We start from the raw sequence: 25,832 nt of genomic DNA, 5'->3' as shown, positions 1-25,832 counted from the left end.
GGTATACTATATGACTATTCTGACCTGACCCATACAGAGCAAAGGGTTGCAGGAAGGCACTGAAAACAAAAGAAAACAAACAAATAAGAAAAAGAAGGGAAAGAGGGAGTGGGAGAAGCAGAATGTATGTGCATCTCCATGGTATCGACATTATCGAACGTCGATGTGGTGATTGACCATGATCTGCCCCGGTTCAACTGTAGTGTCATTCTTTCCCTCCAACTCGCCCCCTTTGGTCACACTGACCAATCCAATAGCGTCTTCCTCGTCGTCAGTGGTGTTGACCATGCGCTGGAATTTGCTGTTCTGTCGTCGGCTGCTGACACTTGTGCTCTGCTGTGCGCTGGTGTCTCCGCTACTCCCGGCACTCGTGAGATGCAACTTGCGCCCGACGAACCGAGCCAGAGGCCGGTACGTGGGCAGACATCCGGCGATCAGGTAACCGCCGCATTCGACTACCGTCCAGAGGACAAGATCACCACCCGCCCAGGTTAGGTCCTTTTGTGCGTCGGTCACGTAGAACTTGACGAAGCGAATGATCGAAGCGATGAGACCCCTGTGAGAAAATCCATGTTAGCAATGCTTTGACAGTAGCGACCAAGCGGATGACTCACAGACTACCAAGCAAGAAGGTGATCAAGATACCTAGCTTCAGGCGAGTGGAAGCATGAAGCTCCCAAACCACCGGCATCGGCAGGACCATCATGATTAAATCCGTGACAATGTTGGAAAACCCGCCCCAGCGAAAGAAGCTATTGATATCGAAGCATGTGCCCTCCTGCGTCCAGTAGTAGCTCAATGGTTGACAAGACAAGAATGCCGCGACGGTAGTTCCAATCCAGTTCCCAACCATGATGCCGACCACCACGTAGCAGATGATGCGAAACGGCTTTTGTGTGAATACACTAAGGTAAAGGTATATGATCGCCATTTTCGGCGGGACGACGGCTGCGAAGTAGATGATTGGAAAGGCGAGCATAAACTTGCCCTGAACGGGGATCTTCTCGGGGCTCTCCTTGACAACACGCTGAATGTGAAGGCCAACGCCGCCATGGTGCACATCCGCTGATAGGAGTTAGCTTGCGTACATCTTGGTTTTGCCAGCTGAGCAGTTAAACATACCTATGGCACAGCCATTGATAACCATACAAAGGATGAACCCAAGAACAATGAACCCGTCATCCCAACCCCAATTCAACCGGCCTATCAGTTTAGAGACGCCGCGGAATGCGACCGCTAGGGTCTCAAGAATGATGAAAAGTACGGCGACACCGAGAATGGTTCCCTGTTGGGACTCCTGCAGGTAGCCGAGCGAGAGATTCGTGGCACTGGCCATCGTGATAGGCTTAGAGCATTGAGAAGGGAAAAGTACAAATCAATAAGGCGGGAGAAGGAAATAGGAAGAGATGGCATGCAGGAGCAAGAGGGGAAAAAGATACATGTTCCCTTAATTAAGAACATGAGCAACTCCAGATTCGATCGACATGGTTTTTTGTCAGGCTTTCTGCATGTCAGCTGTAGCTGATGGGGCCGAAAAGGTATGAGACTATGGGATGGATGGTACCCCTGTCTTCATGCGTATAGATGCCGAGAAAGTGCGAACTTGGGGGCCAGTCGAGTGAGTATGTGGAGGTCGTTCTACACTTGCTCTCCTTGTTTCCCATTTGATTACCTTTGGAAAACGTTCACAAGGGAAACTAATTTATACAACGAGAAATAAACTCTGCGCATAGCCATTGGTTTCTAAAAATCATTGCGCACATTCAGCACCAGACAAGGGGCCGAAATCACAAAGCAACATTGATGGCGTGGGTGGGTTGAAAATTGAGGGCAAGACAAGTGATAATCATTATCGGAAGTAGAGAAGCGGCTTAGGAGTATCCGTAACCCACTCCGTACTCCATACCCTCTGGTCTTTGCTCCGTAGTGGCGTAGACCATAGCCTCGGACGGTACACACGGAGACGGCAGGGGCCAAAAGGCCACTTCTACCAAGTCTAGTCGATGGGCGGGGATTCTTCAGATTTCAGAACAATCACTAGTGGTGACTAGTGTCTGGTATTTTGTGCAAAAACCCCGGCTCCACCTGTGGGTGGACTGGATCATTAGGGTAGGAAGGCGGGCGGAGCTCATTTTGAACATGTCCATCAGTTAGAAAATTGAACGTCTGGATGAGATATGAATGCAGGGAAGACGTTCTCAAGAGCGCCTATTTTAGACTCCAAATGTTGAACTACTGAGTCCAAACATCTCGAGGAAAAAAATTCATCATTCAGCCACAATGCGATTTCTCTGTTTCCATGGTAGAGGCACCACCAGCCAGGTAGGCGATTGACCCTATACATTCCCTTCTCCTGGGAAATTGCACGCATATAAGGCTTGTGACTAAGTGGACGCCAACTGCCCAGATTCTTGAATCCCAGATCGGTGAGTCTGCCCTGTTATTCTATGGTGTATATCACGGTCGATGACTAAGTGTTTTGGCAGCGGCTCTTAGACATGAGCTAGACAACAGCGTGCACACCTATGATTTTGTCGAGGGAACCATTCCTGCCCCTTTGGCCCCTGGTATGTTTGTCAGCTGTTCTCCACATTAGTTCAACTTACGGTACGGAGTACACGGAAGACTGATCTGAAAGCAAGAACTTCGGACCTTTTTCCCCACCAGTCAAGCGTATTTTGACTATTTTTCTGTTGAATCGGCCGATAGCGTGCTCAAAGCTCTGGAAGAATTGTCGCGCTTTATCGAGGTAGAGGGCCCGTACGACGGAATCATGGCCTTTTCGATGGGCGGTAGTTTGGCGGCGACCTACCTCATCCAGCAAGCCATACGCCACCCCGAGAAGCCTCTGCCTTTCAAATGCGCTATATTCCTTTCTGGCGCAAACCCAATTGACCCCATCGGACTGGAGCACGGTCAAGTCAGGTTATTGAATCCGGAGGTGGACGGTGATCAACTCTTGGCGGGGTTCCCTACCGCACACGTTTGGGGCCGCGCTGATAAGGCATACTGTCAAGGAAGCGAGGCACTCTTTGGCCTGTGTGATCCAAAAGAACGCACGGTGTTTCTCCATGAGGAAGGCCATACCGTCCCAGGCGCAAGGGCCAAGGATGAACTATTGGCAAGCGTTAGGGTGATTCGCAGGACGATCGGGAGGGCGGTGATGGCGGCTTAGAGTGTACACTGAGCAGTGACAGTATGAAATCGCCCCATTGATTAGCCCCTCCAGCCCACAGTGGGTGAAAGGGGAAGGAGGGAGATGAACATCGGTATTGTACATACGAATTACCGACATGATTCCAGTGATGAGCGAAGCAAATCCAGATGACGGGGTAAATCCGGTCCACTAGTAACCCTAGCAGATAGTTAATGCATTAGTGCATAACGCTAAATTTTAGCGTTTAACGGTCGAATCAGAATATGGCGTGGTGGAGAGACGAGTGGATGAGAATTTGGAGGGAATAATTGTAAACGTGAATAATATTCTCCAAGGTCTATGGCGATCATTGAACATTGCATGTCGTTTCTGCGGATGAATAACCGAACGAGAGGCGGGCGAAAGACCCAATGATAGTCACCAAAAGAGCCACCGTATCGTTACCAGAGTACACTGTAGGTAGGGGTGGAGGCGAGTGACTCGGCTGAGTTGTTGAATGAGCCGCACGGAGTACAGGCTGGCCCTATGCGACGGCGTGGAGGCTCAAGGCCTTTTAGCATCTTTCTTGCCTTCTTAAAGCCTCGCTTTCCCTGGCTAAATCGGGACTCTTTTTGTCTGTAGCCAAGGTACACAAACGTGACCACTCATCTCTTCATTAATTCACAATGGCTCCGATCATGCTAGATTCTGGTGACCTGCTAGGTCTACCACACAATGGCTTAGGTGGTCAACCGGAGATGGCCAGCCTTGAAGTCCGGGCAAATCTTGGAGATCAAGATAGGCTGGAGCCCATCGCTGTTGTTGGCTACTCCTTTCGATTTCCTGGCGAGGCAACAGACTCCAAAGCATTCTGGAAGATGATGATGGAGCAAAGGTGCGCCACGTCGGATACGCCAGAGGACCGGATCAGCATTCTTCAATGGCAGCACCCCGACGGCAGACGACGAGGACAAGTGAGAATCAGCTTCCCCTTTGAATCGTTGATTTTTGGCCGCTGACCAGTCTGCAGTACGCCTCTCATGGAGGGCACTATCTGAAAGAGGATGTGTCCCTCTTTGATGCCCCTTTCTTTTCTCTCTCCGCAGATGAAGCCGCAGCGCTGGACCCGCAACACCGGCATCTCATGGAGGTCACGTATAGAGCACTAGAAAATGGTACGGTAGCCCGTGGGAGAATCTGACGCCGTGCTTCGAGTTCATTGGCACTGACCATCTTATAGCGGGCATCCCGATGGAAAAGGCGGTGGGATCTCAGACATCGGTTCACGTCGGCTGTTTCAACTGTGATTACAGACTAATGGCGTGTAAAGATGTAGAGATGACCGCAGACTATGATGTGGTCGGCATGCAGATGAGCATGAACGCAAACCGACTGAGTTGGTTCTTCGATTTCCGAGGAACGAGTATGAATATAGATACGGCATGCTCGAGCAGTCTCATAGCATTGGACCTAGCTTGTCAGGGTTTACGAAGCGGGGAAACAAACATGGTAATCAACTCAAGCTGGTTGTCCACGTCGTCGCTAACTGAACCTAGGGTGTGGTGGCCGGCACAAACCTCATACTATCAGCAGATATGAACCAGGCATTTTCGAATGTTAACATGCTATCGCCGGACGCTCGCAGCTATAGCTTTGACCATCGAGCCAATGGGTACGGACGCGGTGAAGGTACCGGTACCTTGGTGATCAAGCGCCTTGCGGATGCGATTCGAGACGGCGACACCATTCGTGCAGTTATTCGTTCGGCCGGGTCGAACCAAGACGGCCTCACGCCGTCCGGTATCATGCAGCCCAGCGGCACCGCTCAGGCTGGCCTGATCCGTGATACATACGCCAGGGCTGGTCTGAGTATGGAACCTACTCGGTTCTTCGAAGCTCACGGTACTGGCACGCAAGTTGGAGATCCAATCGAGTGCAATGCACTTGGGGACGCCTTCCGTGGGGTCCGGAATATGAACGATCCCCTCTTCGTGTATGCATAAGCCAAACTGAGTATATTGGACTCATGCTAACCTCGGACTGCTAGGGGCGCGGTGAAATCGAATATCGGCCATCTGGAGGGCGCTAGTGGTATTGCGGCCGTGATCAAGACAATCCTCATTCTGGAGAGTGGCTTGATTCCACCCAACACAAACTTCGAGAAGCTCAATCCCAAGATTGATCTGGAGTTCCTGGGTCTCCAGGTAAGTGAATCTGGGTCGAAGTCGCCGTGGGAGCGACGTGAAGTGAGATTACGCTGCTGACTCATCACCACCCCCTGTAAGCTGCCTGTCGCACCAACGCCCTGGCCGACTCTTGGCCTGCGTCGTGCATCTGTCAACTCCTTTGGCTTTGGGGGCTCGAATGCACACGTGGTCCTGGATGATGCCTATAACTACCTCCGAAGTCATGGCCTCGTCGGGAACCACGTCACAGTTGAACACCCTCCGGTCCTCGGGACCGAGTCTACAGACGGTGCACTGAGTGAACCACTTACACCGTCAGCGGAGGACCCTCCCTCGGCAGACGCCAGACTGCCAAAGCTTTTGGTGTTGTCCTCAGCCAGCAAGGTGGGTGTCAAGCAGGTTGCTGCAGCATACAAATCACATTTCGAAACCCTTGACATCTCGCCAGACCGATTCGATCAGTATGCGACCGACTTGGCTCATACTCTGAACACCCGCCGAAGCGTCTTACCCTACCGAAGCTTCTGGACAGCGTCTAGTGTGAAAGATCTCCAGGATGTGGAAAGAAAGATGACCGAGTCCTACCAATCAGTCGAGAAGCCTGTGTTGGGCTTTGTATTTACAGGACAGGGCTCGCAATGGGCTGGAATGGGGCGTGAGCTATTTAAGTATCCCGTCTTCAGAAATACCATCTGGCAATGCGAGCATGACCTCCAAAGCTTCGGGTGCCCTTGGTCCTTGAAAGGTTTGTGACCTATTCGCTCAAACTCTGCAAGGATGGAGTTGACGCTGAACAACAATAGATGAACTCCTTCGAGAAGACGCGTCGTCGAGAATTAATGACCCCGAGATTGCACAAGCCGCGAACACCGCCTTGCAAATTGCCATGGTCGACCTGTTTTACAGTGTGGGTGTCAGTCCAACTGTAGCAATTGGGCACTCCTCGGGTGAGATTGCAGCAGCATATGCGGCTGGTGCTCTTTCAACGACGGAGTCTATGCGTATCGCGTATTTCAGAGGTGTCTGCGCCACGAAGCTATCGCAGACGCAAGAGCCAGCCGGGGCCATGGTTGCTGCCAGCTTATCGGAAGCAGATGCTCGTGGTTATATTGACGAGGTTGCTAAGGTGCATGGTCGATGTGGTCTCCAAGTAGCCTGCATAAACAGCCAGAAGAGTGTGACAATATCGGGAGATGAAGACCAGACAGACACGCTGAAAAGCATCCTGGATTCTTACAAGATTTTCGCTAGGAAGCTGAAAGTTCCAGTGGCCTATCATTCATCGCATATGAAACAAATTGCTTCTGTCTACAAACAACAGATGAAGGGTCTGCAACCGACGCAGGACATGCCTACAAAGTCCAATGGTTGTGTCATGATCTCTTCGGTCACGGGTGAAAAGGTTGTTTCTGAGGAACTGCGCCTGCCACAATACTGGGTCGACAATCTCACTTCTCCTGTACAGTTTGCCCAGTCACTCCTTCGGATATGTACGGAATCAGGCCGAAAGATCAGGAAGAAACTCGATGGCAGTCATCACTCGCAACTCGGGGTAAACGTTTTGCTTGAGGTTGGACCCCAAGCGACGTTGCAACGACCGATTCGCGACTTGCTTGAAACCCTCACGTGGGGCCAGGAGGTCAACTACTACTCAGCTATCCGACGAGGCCAAAATGCAGCCAGTAACCTTCTAGATGCGTTAGGCCACCTTCATTGCATTGGCCTTCCGGTGGATCTTGGCAGGGTCAATTGCCTAGACAACCCTGGTTCGAAACACGCTCGTGTGCTCATTGACCTACCAGAGTACCCTTTCAACCACTCAACTGCTTACTGGCGAGAAAGTCGAGTTAGTAGACGTCTTCGCCTTGCAACCCAAGGAAAATTAGATCTTCTCGGAAAACCAGTAACTGACTGGAATCCGTTGGAAGCTCGATGGCGCCATCATATTCGAATTTCAGAGATGCCTTGGGTTGAAGATCATGTCGTTAATGGAACTTTGATTTATCCTGCAGCAGGAATGCTTGTCATGGCAATCGAGGCTGCTAACCAAATGGCCAATTCTAACCAAAAGGTGGACGCATTTCAGTTACGCAATGTGAAGTTCCAGCGCGCCTTAACGGTTCCCAGGACCGCTGACGGAGTTGAGACCAACCTGCATCTCCGTACTTCAACAGATAGTAGCAGCTCTGAATCCTCGTGGCTAGAATTCCGACTCTGCTCTTTGGACGATGATGATAACTGGCAAGACAACTGCCACGGATTTATCAAAGTCAAGTATCAAACCACAGGCGATAATTTGACAGAGCGAACCCGACAGTTTGAGGACTGCTTACAACTTGACGACTTGCTTTCCAGTGCTTGCACCATGGACTTCAGTGAGGATAAATTATACAAATGCCTGAACAAAAGTGGGTTCGAATTCGGACCAACTTTCCAGACTGTATTCGACGGCAAATGCAACAAAGAACACCAGGCAAGATCTTCACTGAAAGTCTTCCCTTGGCCCGCCGACCAGTACCCACAGCCTCATATCGTCCATCCCACAACCCTAGATGGCATCCTTCATTTGACTGCTGCGGCTCTCTCAGAGGGCGGGCAAAGAAGGGTCCCTACTGCGGTCCCGACAGGCATTCAAAATCTCTGGATTTCCAAAGAGGGTCTCAGTCATCCTTCAGCCGCGGCCATTCATGCCGCTACCTTGGTCAAATTTCTGCACGATCGAGGACATGAGTTTGATATCTGTGCTATGAATGAGCAAAGAACTCGCGTACTCGCAAAGGTTGATGGTCTTCAGTCAACAATCGTGGCAGATAGTCCGTGGGAGTCCTTTGATAACCCCGATGATAGATTAACCGTTCATCATCTTCACCATTTTCCAGCACTGGATCTCCTTGACTCCGACAGACTTGCTGAATACTGTGCGCAAAGTCGACCCCAAGGTCCAGAGCCATTGGAATACTTCAGAGAGTTGAACTTTGTCCTATACAAGTTCCTCAGCGAGGCGCTAGACAACCTGGGCGAGGTCAACACCGAGAAGGGTTTACCCCACGTACAACGGTATATCGACTGGGCAAGACTTCAGCGGTCGAAATTCGAGGCAGGCGAGCTTCCATCGAGTCACCCGGAGTGGAATGATCTTTTGCATGATACGGAGTACTTCCAATCCGCATGTGATCGGCTCTCTGTCGCAAATGCACAAGGATACGCATGTGTACATACAGGGTCCAACCTGCTTCCAATTCTACGCGGAGAGCAGGATCCTATACAATTCCTTTGGAAGGATGACATGATGAGCAACTTTTATCGTGAATCTAACGACCGGGATGGATGTTTCGACACTTTAGGGTTCTACCTCAGGGCCCAGGCACAGCAGAATCCAGCCATGAGAATTCTCGAAATTGGTGCCGGAACTGGGGGAACCACATCCCATATCTTGAAGGCTTTGTCCCAGGGAAGCGGGATATCTCCTGGTAAACCCTTATACGCGTCTTATGACTATACCGATATCTCTCCGGCCTTCTTCGACGCTGCTGCCAAGCGTTTCAAGGACTTCCCGCGCATGAACTTTAGGGTGCTTGATGTAATGGACGATTTGGCCGCCCAGGGATTTGAGCTGGAATCCTACGACTTAGTGGTAGCGGCAAACGTTCTTCACGCCACGCCTGATATTTGTGCGACAATGAGGAACGTGCGGAAGCTTCTGAAGCCCCGTGGAAAAGTGACGCTGTTTGAGATTACCCGTCCAGAAATTATCCGGTCTGGATTCGTCGCCGGTTTGATGGAAGGCTGGTGGGCAGGAAAGGATGACAACAGAATTTGGAGTCCGGCAATGACAGGCGCCCAATGGGACACAACCCTTAAGAACTCAGGGTATTCCGGCGTGGAAATGGAAATTCCAGAATTTCTCGATGCAGAATGCCAGGAAAATTCCGTCCTGGTCACAACTGCATCCAGCACAACCCTGCTCGCGCCGTTGAACTTCTACTTCGTGTTTGACGAGAGCTCTATAACACAAAAGGGATTGTACGAGCAGGCGACAGAGAGGCTGAAGTCCGAGCAGCCGGAGTCAATTATCGCCGGCGGCTCCTTGAACGAGTGCATTGCACTTCCGTCTCTTGCCAACACGACATTGATCTTTATTCAAGAGACGGAGGCACCGCTTTTGGATGGTATGAGTCAGAAAACATTCTCTCAACTTCAATACGCGATTACTCATTGCAACTCTATTCTCTGGGTAACTGCAGGTGGTGGCAGGTTCTCCCACAGACCTGAATACACCATGGTAGACGGATGGGCTCGTGTTTTGCGGGCTGAGCGTGATCAGCTGCGTATGGTTACACTTGCGCTAGATGTGGTCGGTCAAACTGGTAGCAATTTGGCATCGCATATCACTCGCGTCCTGACAGACGAACTTCTTGATCTGAACCGGACGCAGTACGAGCCCGAACTTGTGGAGATTGATGGGATCCTCCATGTCACACGCATCAAGTCAAGCAATTCCCTGACTGATGACCTTCATGCAGCATCTCTCCCACGCCAATTTGCAACCAAGTCCCTGGGCGATGCTGGACCTGTCAAGCTGGCATATAAGATGCCTGGTCTTTTGGACACATTGCATTGGACAGATGACAGTGAGCACTTAGACCACACAATCCAGCCGGAGGAGGTGGAGGTGAGTGTGAATGCTGTGGGATTGAATTTCCGTGATTGTGAGATTGCTCTAGGAAAGGATCCCAAGACGGCATTTGGGCAGGAGTGCACAGGAACCGTAACCTGCGCAGGTAAGCTGTCTGGATTCAATCCTGGTGACCGAGTCGTGGCTTTTGGTCCAGGAAAGTTCAAGACTACCGTGAGAACTGGCGCGAATGCCATATGCAAGATTCCTGATTCTCTCTCTGTGACCGAAGCGGCTAGCATTCCATTCCAGTTTGGAACGGCTTGGCATGCCGTTGTCGAAATCGCTCGCCTTCAAAGGGGCGAGAGCATTTTAATCCATGCCGGAGCCGGCGGCACCGGCCAGGCAGCTATTCAAATTGCTCAGTACATTGGCGCCGACGTTTACGCCACCACAAGCACCCGAGAGAAACAGCAAACCCTGACCGATATATACGGAATCCCCGCCGATCACATCTTCTACAGCCGAGATACAAGTTTCGCCGAGCCTGTTATACAAAAGACTAAGGGGTGCGGCGTTGATGTCGTGATCAATACTTTGGTCGGTGAGATTCTTCTTGCATCATGGGACTGCGTTGCAAATTACGGAAGATTGGTGGACATCGGATGCAGGGACTCTCTGTCTTCTATGAGTCTCCCCATGGCACAGCCTGGTCGACAAGCGTCTTTCACTTACTTCGACAGTGTTAACTGGATGCATGAGAGACCCAAAGCCGCAAAACGAGAAGTTGAAACAATACTCAACCTTTTCGCCGAAGGGAAACTTCATTTACACAAATCACTTCGCATCGAAAGTGCCAGCAATCTCGAAGATGCTTTCCGCTTGATGCAGAGCGGCAGCGTAATAGGGAAACTGGTACTGGAAATTTCCCCGGAGGCGCACGTACCAACTATTCTCAACACAAGGGCCCCATTCAAACTGGACACCAATGCTACCTATGTGATTGCCGGTGGCTTGGGAGGTCTTGGAAGGGCCGCTGCGCGGTGGATGGCTGCTCGGGGAGCCAAGCATCTTGTTCTCCTCGGACGATCAGGAGCCAAAACAAAAGCAGCGCTCGCTCTGGTAGATGAGCTCGAAGCGCAAGATGTCCAAGTCAAAACTCCGCCGTGTGATGTGGCGGACCCAACATCCGCCAATCGTGTCATTCATGAAGTGACACAGACAATGCCCCCAATCAAGGGCTGCATTCAAGGATCGATGGTACTTCGAGACCAACCGTTTGAGCGAATGAGCTACGACGAGTGGCAAGAAGCGGTTGACTGTAAGGTTCGTGGCTCTTGGAATCTTGAGATGAGCCTTCCCAGAGACCTTGATTTCTTCATCGTGTTTTCCTCTTCCAACGGCATTATTGGTATACCCAGTCAATCTAATTACAGCGCTGGCAATTCTTACTCCGATGGCTTCGTCAGATATCGCGTCTCCAAAGGGCAAAAGGCTGTCTCACTAGACCTGGGTATCATGAGTGACGACGGATTACTAGCGGAGACACCCGAGCTACTAGAAAAAGTCGCCGGCTACGCGAACGGTTCAATGCTGCCTATATCCCGTCAAAAGTTTTTGGGTCTACTGGACCACTACTGCAACCCGGACCGGTCTCTTCTGACCCCGGAGACTTCGCAAGTGCTTGTCGGTGTCGCCCCTGGAGGAGACGGGTTTGTGGGCAACACACTCCTGGCAAAGCCACTGTTTAACCACCTAAGAATGGATAACATTTCTTCCTCCGACTCCTCGAAAGAAGTTGAAGTCCAGTTCCAGAAGCTCTTCTCCGAGGCAACTTCGCTGGAGGAAGGGCGGGAGGTTGTGGCAAAGGCCTTGATCAATAAATTGACGCACTCCTATAAGGTCATCCCCGAGGACGCGGAGGTGGACATGCATGTACCTCTGCATACTTTCCGAATTGACTCGCTCCTGGCAGTGGAATTGTGCAATTGGATTAGAAAGGAGTTCGCCGCCGACCTGGCTGTTCTAGAAGTGATGGGAGGCGCGACGTTGGCGATGGTAGATATTCTGGTGGCGACGCGCAGTCAGCTCAGACACCCCGAGTGGGTTTGAATTACGAGCTGTGTCATACCCGGGCACAGTTTTACTGCAGTATATTAATGAAACAACTGAGATTATTTAGCGGAGAAATGTCGCCATGACTCATGTGATATCGTAGACTTTCTTTTTCAAAAAATCGCACTATGTTGATTTTAATCCATTGGATCCTATACGGTTATAAGACCATGGAAAATGGGAGTGCGTAAAAATAGTATACAAGTACTTATGGCAGGAAGCCCATATCTAGATAGCAGAGCAATTGATTATTTGAGACTTCGAATATGTCCTTATTTCTGCGCAACTATTCGATGAACTGACCAAGGAAGAAATGTAGAAAGCATTCTGTCTGGTAGTATGTACAAGTCCCCTAAAATCCTCATTCATTATTTTCAATAGAACTATGCCTCGAGAATCCCATCGAAAACAAAACAGAAAAACACATGCGATGTCTTAGCCGAATATTGAGGAATCGGCCAGCGTGTGGCACAACTACATCTTCATGGACATATCTCCCATGTTACTACTTCCCGACCAGTAGATACAGGTTCTAATTGGAGAGCTAGGAGTTCCCCGACTTCAGAGCACTGCCACTATATCATGGGGCCCAGCTACTATCTGTCCATTGTGCTATCAGATCAATCTCCCGCTAAGTCCGGCAGTTTGTATAGTCTAAATTTATCAATAGGCCATGCAGACCAACTCTAAATATCGCACTTGCATGACTGCCCTCGAAGGAACCAATCAGGGCCACTGGACGACCATGGATTGCAACGAATCGCAAAAATCCACTTTGCAGAGGAGGCCAATCGGAAAGGGTGCCGTAGAACGCGTGGACGCGTCGAGGGAGTGAATGGGGGTGGCCCCTGCCTAATCGGGATGTTGAGGCCTGCCCCTTTTAGGCAGGAGCTGGTCGGTCAGGTGATGATCGCTACCTTCGCAAGACGCATCATGCCATCTCATCACTTTTCGATCTATCACTGTGCATCAATGCCGACTTTCCCTGAGTCTTTGGGGTTTCGATCCCACCAATCGGTCCATCTGTTCAGTGTTGGTCGACGCCATCTTCCGGTCTTTGCGAGATCACTTACCTTGGTGAACTTGGAAACAAGCCAGGTTATTACTGTCAGCAGCAGAAGGGTTCCCCCGACAAGAGGATACCACCGCCACGATGGATTGTCGGCCAGTATGTCCACATTCATTCCAAATAGACTCTACGCGGGTTAGAAATGTCGCAAATGGGACCAAGAACTCACCGAGGCAAAAGTCAGCGGAAGGAAGATGAACTAGACATGGTTAGACACAGCCTAAGCTCCGATCAATGGCTGGGGTCGAACCGTTATCCAACTCAGCCTCTTCATACTGGCTGCTAGGCTCGTTGACCGGTGCGCTTCGTTGATCGATGTCCAGGCAAATTCCTATCCTATTAGCCCTCATCTGTTTGAATACCCCATTACTTACTATTTGGAGTAGATCGCGGAAAGTTTGTTCGAGCTTGTCAATCTGACTAGAAACCTCGCGCTCGAGAGAATCGACCGTCCGGTTTATTTGCTCGCTAAAATGACGGGTTTCGCTAAATCGTTGATATTGAGAGACAAACTCGCGGGCTTGACTGAGCTGTTCAGCCAATGTGCCTTGGATACGAGTCCATCTGAGCATATTCTCAGCTACAGTGTCGATCAATAACTCGTCTTTGCCTCTTGCAGTCAGTTGATGCGAGCGCTGGATATGGGTTAGCGAGAAATACAAAGACTACGAGTTTTCATAAAACCCACAAGCTGTGCAAGATGACGCCGCGCATCCCGGCAGTAGGTCATCCAGTCTTTACGCCATGTATGCAGAAAAAGCTCCACAATATCCAAGTCATTTTGCGGGATATAGCCGTAAGGGAGATTGCTGAAATAGTGGATTGATTTTGGAGGTGCTTCCAAAACCGACCACTCGATTACTCGCATGCTGTAATCTTCATTACCATCGGAGTCCTGTTCTTCGTGTTTGCTTGTGTGCTCATTTGCAATCTTAAGGTCCATCTGGATGGAAAGAGTGAATGTCCTGCAAGGACTCTTATTGCCTAACGAGAATCGCAACTCGTTGGGTAGATGACTCTTTTGGTAATGTGGCTTCCATACATAGTTTTCCCGGAAGAGCCTAAAGGGCAATCGGTTAGAACGAGAACGCAACGTCCCTGGCAAGTGAGATAATGCCAAGCTTTACTCACATGAGGTGCGTTTCTTCTATTGTCTTTGGTATTTTTCGCACTTCCTCATCCAAGTCACCATCCAAAATCCAATGGGCTTTTCGCCTTCCGTCGCGCAGAGCCACAATATTCACAGCTATACTGGGCTCACTGCCTTTATTGTACTGTGCAAAGTCATCTTCGTTCTCTTGGAGGTCCAGTATCCGAGCGCGATGGTTCAACAGTGCCGTTACTACAGGGCGATTGTTGTCCGGAATGGCCAATCTCATCAGTGGAACATGGCTGGAGTTGTTTTGGGTGCCCAAGCTGTTCAATGCGGCCGAAAGATTGGAACGAGTGTTCATAAGATCGGTGTTCGGCCTTTGCGCACTGCAGGGTCCAAACCAATCCCCATTTTCCAGATCCTGAATGCTAGCTTTATGTTCCAAGAGTACTGTGACCGTGGCTCGGTCACTTTGTTGCAGTGCAATGCGCATCAAGGGGACCGAGCTATAACCATCTTCCGTCTCCAAGCTGGACTTGTATCGTTCCAGGAACGGCTTCAGCAAGCGAGCCCGGCCTTCCTGGATCATGATTCGCAAAGACACGATATCACGCCTCTGGCTGCTCTTGGTTCCTGATATCAGCAATTCGACAATCTCGTAATGGCTCTGTTCGATGGCATAGATCAACGGGGTCTTTCTGTATCGGTCAACGGAATTGGGATCTGCCCAGGTAGTTTGCAGCAGTTGCTCTACCAATTGAAGATCGCCGTGCTCACAGGCCCAGGAAAGAAAAGTCCGTCGAGTCCTGGTCATAGGCTCAACACCGTTTGTCGGACCCAGAACTTTGAACCACTGCTGGAAGTCAATGCATGGCATCCGTGGACTTGAATCTGTGCCAGATTTCTTGGACGTGCTGGTTATAAACCAGCCTAGAGGAGTCTGGCCCTCATCGTCGTGAAGGTCCACGTTGGAATCGTTTCCAATCAATACAGTGGCCGTCTTGAAGTGCCAGTGTTCGGCTGCCCACGAGAGCGCGGTTCTCCCGCGCGCATCTTTACGGTCGGGGTCAACTCTGTCCGTCGCCAGCAACAGCTCTACCACCTGATGGAAGCCTTCCCCAGCGGCATGAGACAAGGGCGTGCGGCCTCGATTATCCGGCAAGTCTGGATGAACGAGGTCGTTTTGTAAAAACGCGTTCACCATCTGGTAGTCACCGGCCTTGGCAGCCCAATGTAAGGGTGACTCGCCGTGGATATCAGCGAGCGTTGGGTCTGCACCTTTATCCAAGAGAAACTGCATGAATTGTTCGGCCTGGTCGCGCATGGCGGGCGAATGGGTCTGGGCGCGCGAAGCCACCCACGAAAGCGCGGTCCGGCCCGTGTTGTCTCTCACGTTGGCCGAAACAACGTGGAGGAGCGGTTCGGCTTGCTGGATATCGCCTCGTTGCGCCGCTTGCATCAACCGGCGGATGGGAGCTTCGAGCGCCAATGAAATGGATTCTATCTCCTTCATGACTGGATTTGATTCGCTTCGCACTGACGGAGTGTGCTGGAGATCCGAGGACCAACTCATCAAGCAGCGGATTGAATCCTTTGGCCTGTCAGATTGCGCTCAGCCTCAGGTGAGCGGGCTGCTTATTGGTGGGCTGCAGTAAGGGGCCGGTCATCTTCGTCTTCAGGGGGAAAGTATCTAGTCATTTTCTACCCTCTATCTTCTATCGATGATCTAGTATCGAAAAAATATTTCATATGAGCCTCCAACTTCCCAGCCAACTCCCTCTCATGTCACCATATAGCTCACCCGCGATGTCCCCTTGCTCCTCGAGATCTTCTTCACCGTCGTAGGGTCGCAGAGATCAGTGGTTTCGACATGCGTGCCTCCACAAGGATAGACCTCGGCGCCCACGATGTTCACCACGCGCGACTTCTCCCCGGCCGGCACAAGACTGCGATCCGGAATTAGCCTTTCCAAGCCTCGCGCCCGGAAATCCTCCTCATTCCACCACTCAATTTCCACCGGCATCTTAGCCGCAACGTACTCGTCCAGCTTCTTCTGGATCGATTCCTTCCATTTGCCCTCGATGAGACCCTGGAATTCACACGACGCGGAGTCGGGGAAATGCGACGCCTTCAGCTCGTCAAAACCCGCCACCTCCTTCTCCAGAAGATGCCGGACCGCCGCACCGAGAACATGCCCCGCGGTGTGAAAGCGCGAGTAGAGTAAGCGTTTCTCGACGTCAATTGCCTGCTGAACGGTCTCGCCCTCAGAGAACGTAGGAGTGGGAGACGATGACGAGGGATTATTAAACCGGCCGAAATGCAGCACCTGTCCGTCATGCACGGCATCCATGCGGACCGACGCCACGGCGAAGGAGACTCCGGAGGAGTTCACAATCTCGCCGACATCCGAAGGCTGGCCGCCGCCTTGCGGGTGAAAGATGGTCTGTTCGGTGACAACGACATAGTCCTCGTCGCCGCCCTGTTTGAAAAGGAGACGGTTGGATTCCTCGAGCGAGGCGAACGATTGAACCCCCGTTACGACGGTCTGGAGATTGTGGAGCTTTGCATCGTGCTGGAAGGCGAGGAAGGTGCGAGTTGCTGCAGGCATGGCGGTGGGATGATTCGGGATAATTCGTTCTTTTGACGGTCGGTTGTGGGGATTGAGGGGGGTTCGGAACTGCCCGGCGGGTCTTGGCTCGGGATGTCCGGATTGTTCCGCAGCATGATGTTGATTGTTGTTTAACTATAGGAATTGGTTGGTGTTCTTTTCTTTAACTCCCAATAAGCCTGAATACGGTGTAGGATTTCTTTTCATTGATTTCGCATTTAGTGTCTAGGAGGGAAAATTGACCTAAATTTGGCGGAAGTAAATAAAAGACATGGTTATTCATAGATGATACCACCATAGTAACCCAAGGAGCGCTCCGGAAAGCTCCCTGGATGCTATCTTGCCCTATCCTTCCTGCATACCTACATCGTATATTCCTGACAACCAAGGAAGACAAAGAGCATTTGCCACTAAATACAGGAAGAATTTCAGGCCAACCTAGTCAGCCAGCCATGCCTTCTCAACTGACTCGATGAGATTTTAAGTAAGAGATATCAGGGAATAAGCGTTAGTATCAACTCAGACCTCTCTGATTTGCTCAGAAGACTGAATGCCGTATTCCGTCGAGGTTATGAGCGACTCCCCGGAGTTCGGAATTCGTATAATAATCAATCCCGTAGGCCTTGGTATTTCTCTAGTTCTTATTCCTCACCCTGGATGCTTGATGGTGTAAGTCGGTGATTCTGTGCTGTTGATGCAAGCCAAGCCCGAGAATGAAGGCTGCTTTCTCCCTTTGGGATAACTTCTGACTGCTGCCTGAGGCACTGATCACGTTGGTTCCCAGAGGTATGGCGTCTTCAGGCTGCCACTTCTTCAATCCTCGTACATACATCACAGGCATTACTCTGTACCCTTTCTTGCCTACATTATTCATGTCGCCCGCCTTGATTCGCTCAGGCCAGACAGACTTCGGAGTTTAACTCTCCTCTAATTTCACGACCAGAATTGGATGGACAGCGCAACGCCCCAGCAGAGTTTGGGCCGGCTCGGCGGTGGAGCTTGTTCTCTCTGGCCCAAGGCTTCGCTTTATTAGCTTCCCACCCCCCACCGTCCAAATCTCCTCGGCGGCCTCGGACATCGTGATTATCATTGGTCCCTGATGTTTTGTGTTATCAGTGGACCCAATGGTGTCATCTATCTCGCTCCTAGCTCGGTCCAATCTGTCGCAATTTCGATGTCTCATTGCCATAGACAGTAATACCCGTTAGGTATCGCCTTCGACCGACGTTACATTTGCCCCGTCGCTATTCGCTCCGGTGAACAGTCGGACTCCCGGAAAGGTCAAATCCATCAACATGGGGCCAGACCTGTTTGGTAGAATTCTGAGCGCGCTCCGGCATTGTATGCTTTCAACGTGGTCTCGAGCGGCAAGATTGAACCCCCAACTGAGATGAAACGGTAGACGAGTCTCTCCCATGCGGAGAGATGGGCTTGTCTCGATGAGTTAGGGATCATCCAGGCGCTGGGGAACCGGACGGGAATTTTCCCTGGATGGACCCATCCGCCGGGACAGCTGATAAGTCAACGACAAAAATCCATGCTCTCACGCCTGAAGGCTCTCCCACAAATGATATGGGGCCGTTCGCTCGTTTTCCACATCACAATGCAGGGTCTTTGATCCTTGAGATAGGTCAGGGCGAACGATAGCACGCGATTGCCTTTCCATGGAACCAATGGACGAACCAATAGAAGTCTGCTCATTTGTACCCCATGCTAATAGATTCTGGTTATCGGACTGTCCGTTCGGTGGCAAGCGGCTTGCCATGAGCTGGAAGTGGGACAGAGGTAGCGTTGGCTTAGCCTTCTAGACAGACACTAGAATAGGCGCGCCCACTACGCACCTGGCAATATAGATAAAATCGAGCTTGCGATCCCCCCCCCCCCAAACCCAGTCGGAGCATGGTCCCCGAGTCTAAGGATTTTGGACCGGACTTATTTCTCCTATCAGACAGAACAGTCGACTAACTAAGATACGAGAGGAGCTCCTGGCGCATGGACCTGAGAGGGGAATAAGAGCACGAGGGGATCGCCCTTTCTCTTGCCAAATTTTCTTCTCCTTCTCTCCAGACCCTTTCCCCCTCCATTTCTGTCAAGCTCTTCCCATCATCAACAACGTACGGAGTACTTCTAGGGGCCGTCTCATTTTCCTTCGAAGCTCTATACTCTTCTTTGTGCGGGTAGTGCCGCCGTGTTGCAGCCATGAGCGACCCCGTTGACCCCGTGGACTTGGTGACTGTAGCTCAAGCTCACGTACCCCAAAAGTCGCTCGAAGATCCGGTGGCTGAAAAAGAGACTTCAGTGGTTGCTGCGTCACCTGCTGTGGACGATTATGGACGTGAACGTCCCACGCCAGAAGAGGAGCGCACTCTTCGTCGCGTTGCCGGCAAAGTTCGTTGGACCGCTTATACAATTGCATTTGTGGAGCTGTGCGAGCGATTTTCGTACTACGGAACCACCGCTGTCTGTATGTATCCCTCATGAAAATATGCAAAGGACTATAGTAACTTGATCAGATGTGAATTTCATTCAGCAACCTCTGCCCCCGGGCTCAACCACCGGCGCTGGTCACTCGGGGCAGTCGGGCGCTTTGGGAATGGGACAAAGAGCATCGACCGGTCTCAGTACTTGTAAGTTTGGCATTTTCATGCTTCGTCTTCTATAGCTGACCATCTTTTTCTTGCAGTCAATACATTCTGGTGCTACGTGACACCCATTGTGGGCGCCTGGATTGCCGATGAGTTCCTAGGCCGGTTAAACACCATTCAGGCAGCGATTGCCTTCGCAATGGTGGGACATATCATTATCATTATCTCAGCCATCCCTCAAGTAATTGTTCATCCTAATGGATCTATCGCGTGTTTTGCAATCGGTCTCGTGGTCTTCGGTATGGGTGTTGGAGGATTCAAGTGATTACTCCCCATCTGATTTGTTTGGTAAGGTGCGAGATTCTAATGCTGCAACAGGTCAAACATTTCACCTCTCATCGCCGAGCAACATAAGGAAACGAAGTTTTACATTGAAACAATCCCGAAGACTGGGGAGCGTGTTATTGTGGATCCTTCGCAGACCATCACTCGCATCTTCCTCTACTTTTACTTCGTGATCAACGTCGGCTCCTTAATCGGATCGGTCGCCATGGTTTATGCCGAGAAATATGTCGGGTTCTGGCTCGCTTTCACGCTTCCCACGATTATGTTCGCATTTTGTCCTCTTGTTCTTTTCTTCTGCCGGAAATACTACGATGTCACTCCCCCGACTGGATCCGTGGCAGCGAAGGCCTTCAAGCTTTGGGGCTTTGCCCTCCAGGGTCGTTGGTCCTGGAACCCGGTCAATTTGTGAGTAATAGATCTCTGCTTTATGTTCATGCAGCCCCTGCGCTTTTATCCCGCTTAGCTCTTTATCTTCGTCTGAACTTCACTGATATGAGAATAGCTACAAAAACTGCCGGGCGGACGATTTCTGGGAAAGAGTTAAACCCAGCAAACTGCAAAATCGGCCGGAGTGGATGACCTTCGATGATCAATGGGTGGATGAAGTGAACAGAGCCGTTAAAGCATGTGTCATTTTCCTCTGGTATCCCGTTTACTGTAAGTTCACAGGATCGTGTTTGCAAGATTATAACTGACGCCATTTAGGGCTCGCCTACGGCCAGATGACCAACAACCTGACTTCGCAATCTGCCACTTTGGCACTGCATGGCGCACCAAACGATATCATCAACAACTTGGACCCCCTCGCCTTGATCATCTTCATTCCTATCATGGACAGCTTTGTTTATCCAGGTCTTCGGAGACTCGGGTTCAACTTCAGCCCCTTGAAGAGAATCTACTTCGGGTTTATCGTCGCCTCCATGTCCATGGTTTCTGCCGCCGTCATCCAGTATTACATCTACAAAACGAGTCCCTGTGGCGACCACCCCAGTGATTGCGACACCTCTTCTCCCATTAACGTCTGGGTGCAAACCGTTCCCTACGTGCTCATCGCCTTCTCAGAGATCTTCACCTCCATTACCGGCTACGAGTACGCCTATACCAAGGCCCCAAAGAACATGAAGAGTTTAGGTATGCTACCCACACCCTAATTTTATGACATATCGTTCTTGTCAATTTCGGAGCCCAGAGAAAACTAACACCCCGTTCGCAGTCTCATCTCTCTTCCTCTTCATGAACGCCATCTCCTCGGCTATTCAGCAAGGTCTTACCGCTCTCTCCACCGACCCTCTACTCATCTGGAACTACGGCTTCGTCGCCATCCTTGCCTTCGTCGGCGGTAACCTCTTCTATCTCACCCACTACAAGCTAGATCAACAAGAAGACCAGCTTAACCAGATCGAGGAGTCGACGTACCTGGGCCGTGGACCTCAGGCACACAATGAGAAAACCGACCCGGAGGTCTAGCGAAAAATCACTTTGGAATTGTTCCGGGGTGAAAGTGATATTGTATATGAGCTTGGTATTATAATGGGATGTGGGAAAAGCGAGGTGTTTGACCCAGATGAATTTAAGTAATGTTTATCTATGTTGTTTATGAATGGATTTCGGTTCGATTCGCTCCAGAATAAGGGATGTTTTATTTATTTATTTTTTTCTTGTGGTATAAAAGGCTACCATAGGAATGTTTTTGAGTTTTCGACACGTCTGGGGTACAGCTCTAAGCAACTGTCTTTTCTCCTACAAACATTATTAAACGAACCGAGGAGCCGATATATGCGAGCGATTGACATAGGAAACAGACATATTAAGACCGGCTAGAAGTACCACGTCGTATTGCTATAATCAATTTCAGGCTGTACGGAGATTTCTTCCTATGTTAATCCTGCTGCGTTCTTCGATACTTAACATCTTAAAACATATTCATTTTCAGGTTTCTCCACAGCAATGCGGATATCAACAGCGTCGGGAAGATATCCAGACAACGGTCTCTTTTCATTTACAAGAGAGCTGTGGAGTGATGCGTAAGTGTATATTTTCTATGAGGAAATAAAATATAAGATTGCCAAGCTGCTAGCAGTCAAAAAGTTCAAGGAGGAATGGGAGTATATATATCATAGGTGATTGTAGGGGCTTGATGGTAACTTTCAAATCAATCCTCGACAACCACCGAACCAATCCTTCGCGATACTAAAGATACAAGCCATGACCGGCTTTGAATTCCGACCGTGATGTAAAGATTAGAAGTTAACTATCTACCTAGTTCACTTCACTGCCTTCGGCCGGAAGATGCCGTGACGGGGCTGAGTCAGCCGATAAGAAGGCAAAGACGTGGCCTGTTCGGGTCGTTCTGGCCCGTACCGTATTGAATTGCTGCAGCCATCCACATCCACCAGATCTTCCCCGCGCCAGTCATTCGAGGTCTGTCGGTGGACGGAACGGAGAGCAATTTGACCGTGGATTGGCATTATTCATGAAGTGGAACCTGGCGTTACTTGATATACACCTTCGTTACCTACGGGGACAATACGCCCGTCCTCCTCCGACGAGAGGAGTCCAGCTGTCAACCACGGATCCCGTTTTTAGGAGCAAATGTCAGAGTAGGTAGAGCTGGGAAATCCGGGTGTCATTCGTCCTAATTGGCAAGAAGACTAAATAGAAGCGGAAGTAACCCTTTAAATACTTAAAATAATCCATCATAAAGAATAAACCAGCGACCTTGGGAGACTAGCGGCAATACCGTACCGGACGGACAATACGTGCTGACTACTCCAAGGACCTCCATAATCTGTCCTTTTCGGGGCTGCTGCCTCTTCCGCTCTCAACGCTCGTTCCTCCTTTTCCTCTTCTCCTCTTTCTTGTCTCTCCCCCGTCTTTTTTTTTTCCCTTTTCCCGCGACCGCTGTCTATCAAACCAGTTCACTACCTGCCCAATTCCTCCCTCTCAACGTCGTTGTCGAGGTGGTTGGGTGCTTCGATGTCCCTTCGGTGATCTCACTTTTTCGCCTCTCAACCCGCGTTCTCGCCCTTCGAGGCGCTTCCAGACCATTGATCTCCCTCGCCGACTCTCCCATTGGCGATCTCAGCTTTTTTCTGTCCCAATCGCTACGGCTTGCGGACACGCTGGGAATATTCTCCTATTCCGCTGCACGCTACACAAACTGGTAGCTGCTCAATTCGTCGGTCTCCGAGGATCGCGAACGCAATCTGGCCTTTGATTGCCGCTTTTTATTTTTTTCTCCTCTCCAACCACTTTGCCCTTTGTCGCCAGCCTTCGCCTAATGTTTTGATGCTGAATTGAATCATCGCGAGAGATCGCTTTTTATATTTCTTGAATCTTTCTTACTCTCCTCTTTTCTCTTTTCTCCTTTGGGTGGTCAACAACCATCTAATCAATTTCTCTTGGCACGCATCTTCAGACGCGCAGTCGAGAAACCCATCCCTTTTTCTTTGAATACTTTACGACCTTTTGCTACGTCGCGTTAAGAATAAACGGTGAAGTATGTACATGAACTACCCTGAATACACGTCAGTGAACCTCGACTAACCTAGAGATCTCTAGTTTTAACGATGATGAATCCGTACCTCAGTTGGGCTCTTCTGCTCGTCGTGGCAGGTGGCCTCGGCTGGTATTACAATGGCCCCACCGCCATCAAGGCCAAAGCTCCCATCAAGCCCGTCGTGGAAAAAACAGAAAGCGCGCTGGGTGTGAAGAAGCCGAAGCGCAAGACTAAGAAGTCTCCCGAGCCCCCTGTCCCGGCCGCAAAGGCCGAGGAGCAGCCTGCTTACGTGCCCCAGACGGAGGAGGCCGATAAGCCGGATGAGGAGATTGACCAGAAGGAAATGGCCAAGCGTTTCGCCGCCGTGCGGGACGGAACCATTGCTCAGACCAGCACCAAGTCCCAGAAGAAGAAGAACAACAAGAAGACTGCCACTCTCGCCCAGCCCGAGAATGGTAACAACGAGCGTTCCGCCTCGCGCGTGTCCACCCGTACTTCCTCCACTACCGGAGCGGAAGCGGATGATGATCTCTCCCCTGCCAACTCCCCTCAGGTCAACGCCACCGTCCCCACCACCGGTTATGTCTCCGATATGTTGGAAGCCCCTGCTCCCGGAGCTTCGGTTCTCCGCGTCACTGGTTCCATGGAAGATACCCAGAAGAAGAAGCAGAAGCCCCAGTCCTTCAAGCAGGTTGAAACCAAGAAGCAGCGCCAACAGCGCCTGAAGAACGAGGCCCGTAAGGAGCAGGTCCAGGAAGCCGAGCAGGAACGCCGCAAGCTCCTTGAGAAGCAGCTACATTCGGCTCGCGAAGCCGAGCGCCAGCAGGCCGCCCAGGCCAAGCCCGCTGCTCCTCAAACCAACGCCTGGCAGACCAAGCCCGCGAGCAACGTCTCGAACGGCGCTTCCAAGGTGGCTCCCGCCGTCGCCCCCACCGCCGCTCCCAAGGTTGATCTGTTGGACACCTTCGAGCCCGCGGCTACTAAGCCTTCCGGCAAGTGGGACCAAGGCCTTCCCTCCGAGGAGGAGCAGATGCGCATCCTCGAGGCGGGTGATGACCAGTGGACCACTGTCGCCAGCAAGAAGATCAAGAAGAAGGGTGGAAAGGCCGACGAGAGTGAGGCTAGCGCCCCGGAGTCCCAGCCTACTCCCACTCCCGCTGCCGCGCCCGCTCCTACTCCTGTCGAGCCCAAGGTGAAGGTGACGCCCACCTATCTTCCCGACATCCTTCTCTCCAAGCAGAAGGGCCATCCTCTTGATTCCGACTGGGCTGCTTAAATGTATTTTTTTCTATCTCCCTTTCTCTCACAAAATCGCCGAAGAGCGTCATCCCTTCGGCGGTCCTATCTTTCTGTTTCATCGGAAAGCCTTTCCATCTTGAACTGTACTTATTATTACCTTTACGGCTTGGGCGTTTGGGTCCTTTTATTATACCAAAAAGGCACCGCGCAATTGGCGAGGTGCTTTGCGTGTCGCATATTCAGCGAAAGCAAACAGAAAAAAAAATCTCGAAAAAACCGACCAAAAAAATCGTGAAAATGACTGGCGCCGAGCAGCAAGAAGCCCCCCATTTCTAGCAAGCAAAAAACTGCCCCGGAAAATCTTTGATCTACATAGAGTCATGTATTCTTTTTATGTTACTTTATTTCTCCCTCATTTTCTCCCAGCTATTTGTTCGGCCTTCTCCATCTTTTTTTATTTTATTTATTTCTTCAAAACTATTATTACTACTACTACTACTACCAACATATTTGCTGTGTGATAATTGACGAGAGGATGTTTCTACCAATGGCCAGACTTTGGACCTTTGGACCTTGAATTTTATCGTACCAATACCACGCATTGACTTGTTTTTGTTTATTATCTTGAAGTGTCGCCGATGTATGCGAGTGGAATGGTCAGCAAACAGGGGCCGGAAGGAGGGAGTTGGGGATGGCTCCGTTTCAACTAGAAACAAGACACCTGGCATGTTTTGTCCCCCTAATTCTTGGTTCTGGCACTGTACCTCAAACGCTTCCCTCGACCCTTCAATTGTGTGTCTCCGGTCTCACAATTTAGGCCCCGTACCTCCGGTCGGACTCCGCGAGAAAATCTATTTTTGAATGATTTGTTGCGCGCATGGGCCGAGGGAACGGACGTGGACGATCAATGATCCTAAAATAATACTGGTCCCTGATTGCAGGGAAGTGGAGACGATGGATGAGCCTTGAGGTCCTGAGGAACTGCAAGGCATTTGGCCGCTGCAGGGAGCCCGGGGTGACAGTCCGTCAGCGGTAGGTACACTGGTACAGAGTATGGAGGAGAGTATCTGGGAGGGAGATGCCTCTCCCGCATAGTTTGTTGTAGTGGTAGAATGCATGCCTGGAATTCCAGGACGGAATGAAGCCTTAAAAATCAGTAACGCCGCAGGTGATGTCGTCATTGGCTGGGATGGACTTGGCGGGCTAACCCGGCCCGGACTAGCGGCGCCCATCTGGGTATCGTGGCCTGAAGGAAAGTCACGGCGGGCGGCGGAGAAGCTTCGTTTGTTGTTGTCCTCTTCCTCTTCTCTCCCTCTCTTTCACTCTCTCTCTTTCTCTCTCT

General features: G+C 50.8%; 6 protein-coding genes across 6 annotated transcripts; 4 read left to right on the top strand and 2 right to left on the bottom strand.

Moving 5' to 3' along the window:
- Positions 1-150: 150 nt before the first annotated feature.
- Positions 151-1,336, bottom strand: KD926_006312 (uncharacterized protein; the record flags this gene model as incomplete). Its single annotated transcript, XM_053099294.1, has 3 exons — positions 151-556; positions 615-1,065; positions 1,123-1,336. 3 exons carry the CDS (start codon positions 1,334-1,336, stop codon positions 151-153), a joined length of 1,071 nt encoding a protein of 356 aa, XP_052956956.1.
- A 963-nt stretch (positions 1,337-2,299) lies between these two features.
- Positions 2,300-3,175, top strand: KD926_006311 (uncharacterized protein; the record flags this gene model as incomplete). The annotated part of the gene is made up of 4 exons (XM_053099293.1): positions 2,300-2,322; positions 2,377-2,426; positions 2,487-2,567; positions 2,643-3,175. 4 exons carry the CDS (start codon positions 2,300-2,302, stop codon positions 3,173-3,175), a joined length of 687 nt encoding a protein of 228 aa, XP_052956955.1.
- A 647-nt stretch (positions 3,176-3,822) lies between these two features.
- Positions 3,823-12,049, top strand: KD926_006310 (type I polyketide synthase; the record flags this gene model as incomplete). The annotated part of the gene is made up of 7 exons (XM_053099292.1): positions 3,823-4,110; positions 4,167-4,311; positions 4,377-4,645; positions 4,693-5,129; positions 5,184-5,340; positions 5,422-6,067; positions 6,126-12,049. 7 exons carry the CDS (start codon positions 3,823-3,825, stop codon positions 12,047-12,049), a joined length of 7,866 nt encoding a protein of 2,621 aa, XP_052956954.1.
- Positions 12,050-13,011: 962 nt separating this feature from the next.
- On the bottom strand, positions 13,012-16,822 carry KD926_006309 (ankyrin repeat protein; the record flags this gene model as incomplete). Its single annotated transcript, XM_053099290.1, has 7 exons — positions 13,012-13,248; positions 13,291-13,320; positions 13,372-13,452; positions 13,496-13,756; positions 13,810-14,182; positions 14,253-15,805; positions 16,016-16,822. The coding sequence occupies 7 exons, from the start codon at positions 16,820-16,822 to the stop codon at positions 13,012-13,014; spliced, it is 3,342 nt and encodes a 1,113-aa protein (XP_052956953.1).
- A 2,199-nt stretch (positions 16,823-19,021) lies between these two features.
- KD926_006308 (putative MFS peptide transporter) lies at positions 19,022-21,219 on the top strand (the record flags this gene model as incomplete). The annotated part of the gene is made up of 7 exons (XM_053099289.1): positions 19,022-19,286; positions 19,336-19,449; positions 19,506-19,728; positions 19,786-20,157; positions 20,255-20,409; positions 20,458-20,883; positions 20,966-21,219. 7 exons carry the CDS (start codon positions 19,022-19,024, stop codon positions 21,217-21,219), a joined length of 1,809 nt encoding a protein of 602 aa, XP_052956952.1.
- Positions 21,220-23,321: 2,102 nt separating this feature from the next.
- KD926_006307 (uncharacterized protein) lies at positions 23,322-24,527 on the top strand (the record flags this gene model as incomplete). Its single annotated transcript, XM_053099288.1, has 1 exon — positions 23,322-24,527. The coding sequence occupies one exon, from the start codon at positions 23,322-23,324 to the stop codon at positions 24,525-24,527; it is 1,206 nt and encodes a 401-aa protein (XP_052956951.1).
- Between the last annotated feature and the right edge of the window lie 1,305 nt (positions 24,528-25,832).

The sequence above is a fragment of the Aspergillus affinis genome (assembly GCF_023601865.1).
Source record: "Aspergillus affinis strain CMG 70 chromosome Unknown NODE_32_length_299506_cov_85_929706, whole genome shotgun sequence".
Lineage (NCBI taxonomy): Eukaryota > Fungi > Ascomycota > Eurotiomycetes > Eurotiales > Aspergillaceae > Aspergillus > Aspergillus affinis.
The sequence above is the reverse complement of the archived record's forward strand: the minus strand, read 5'-3'. Positions and strand labels throughout refer to the sequence as shown.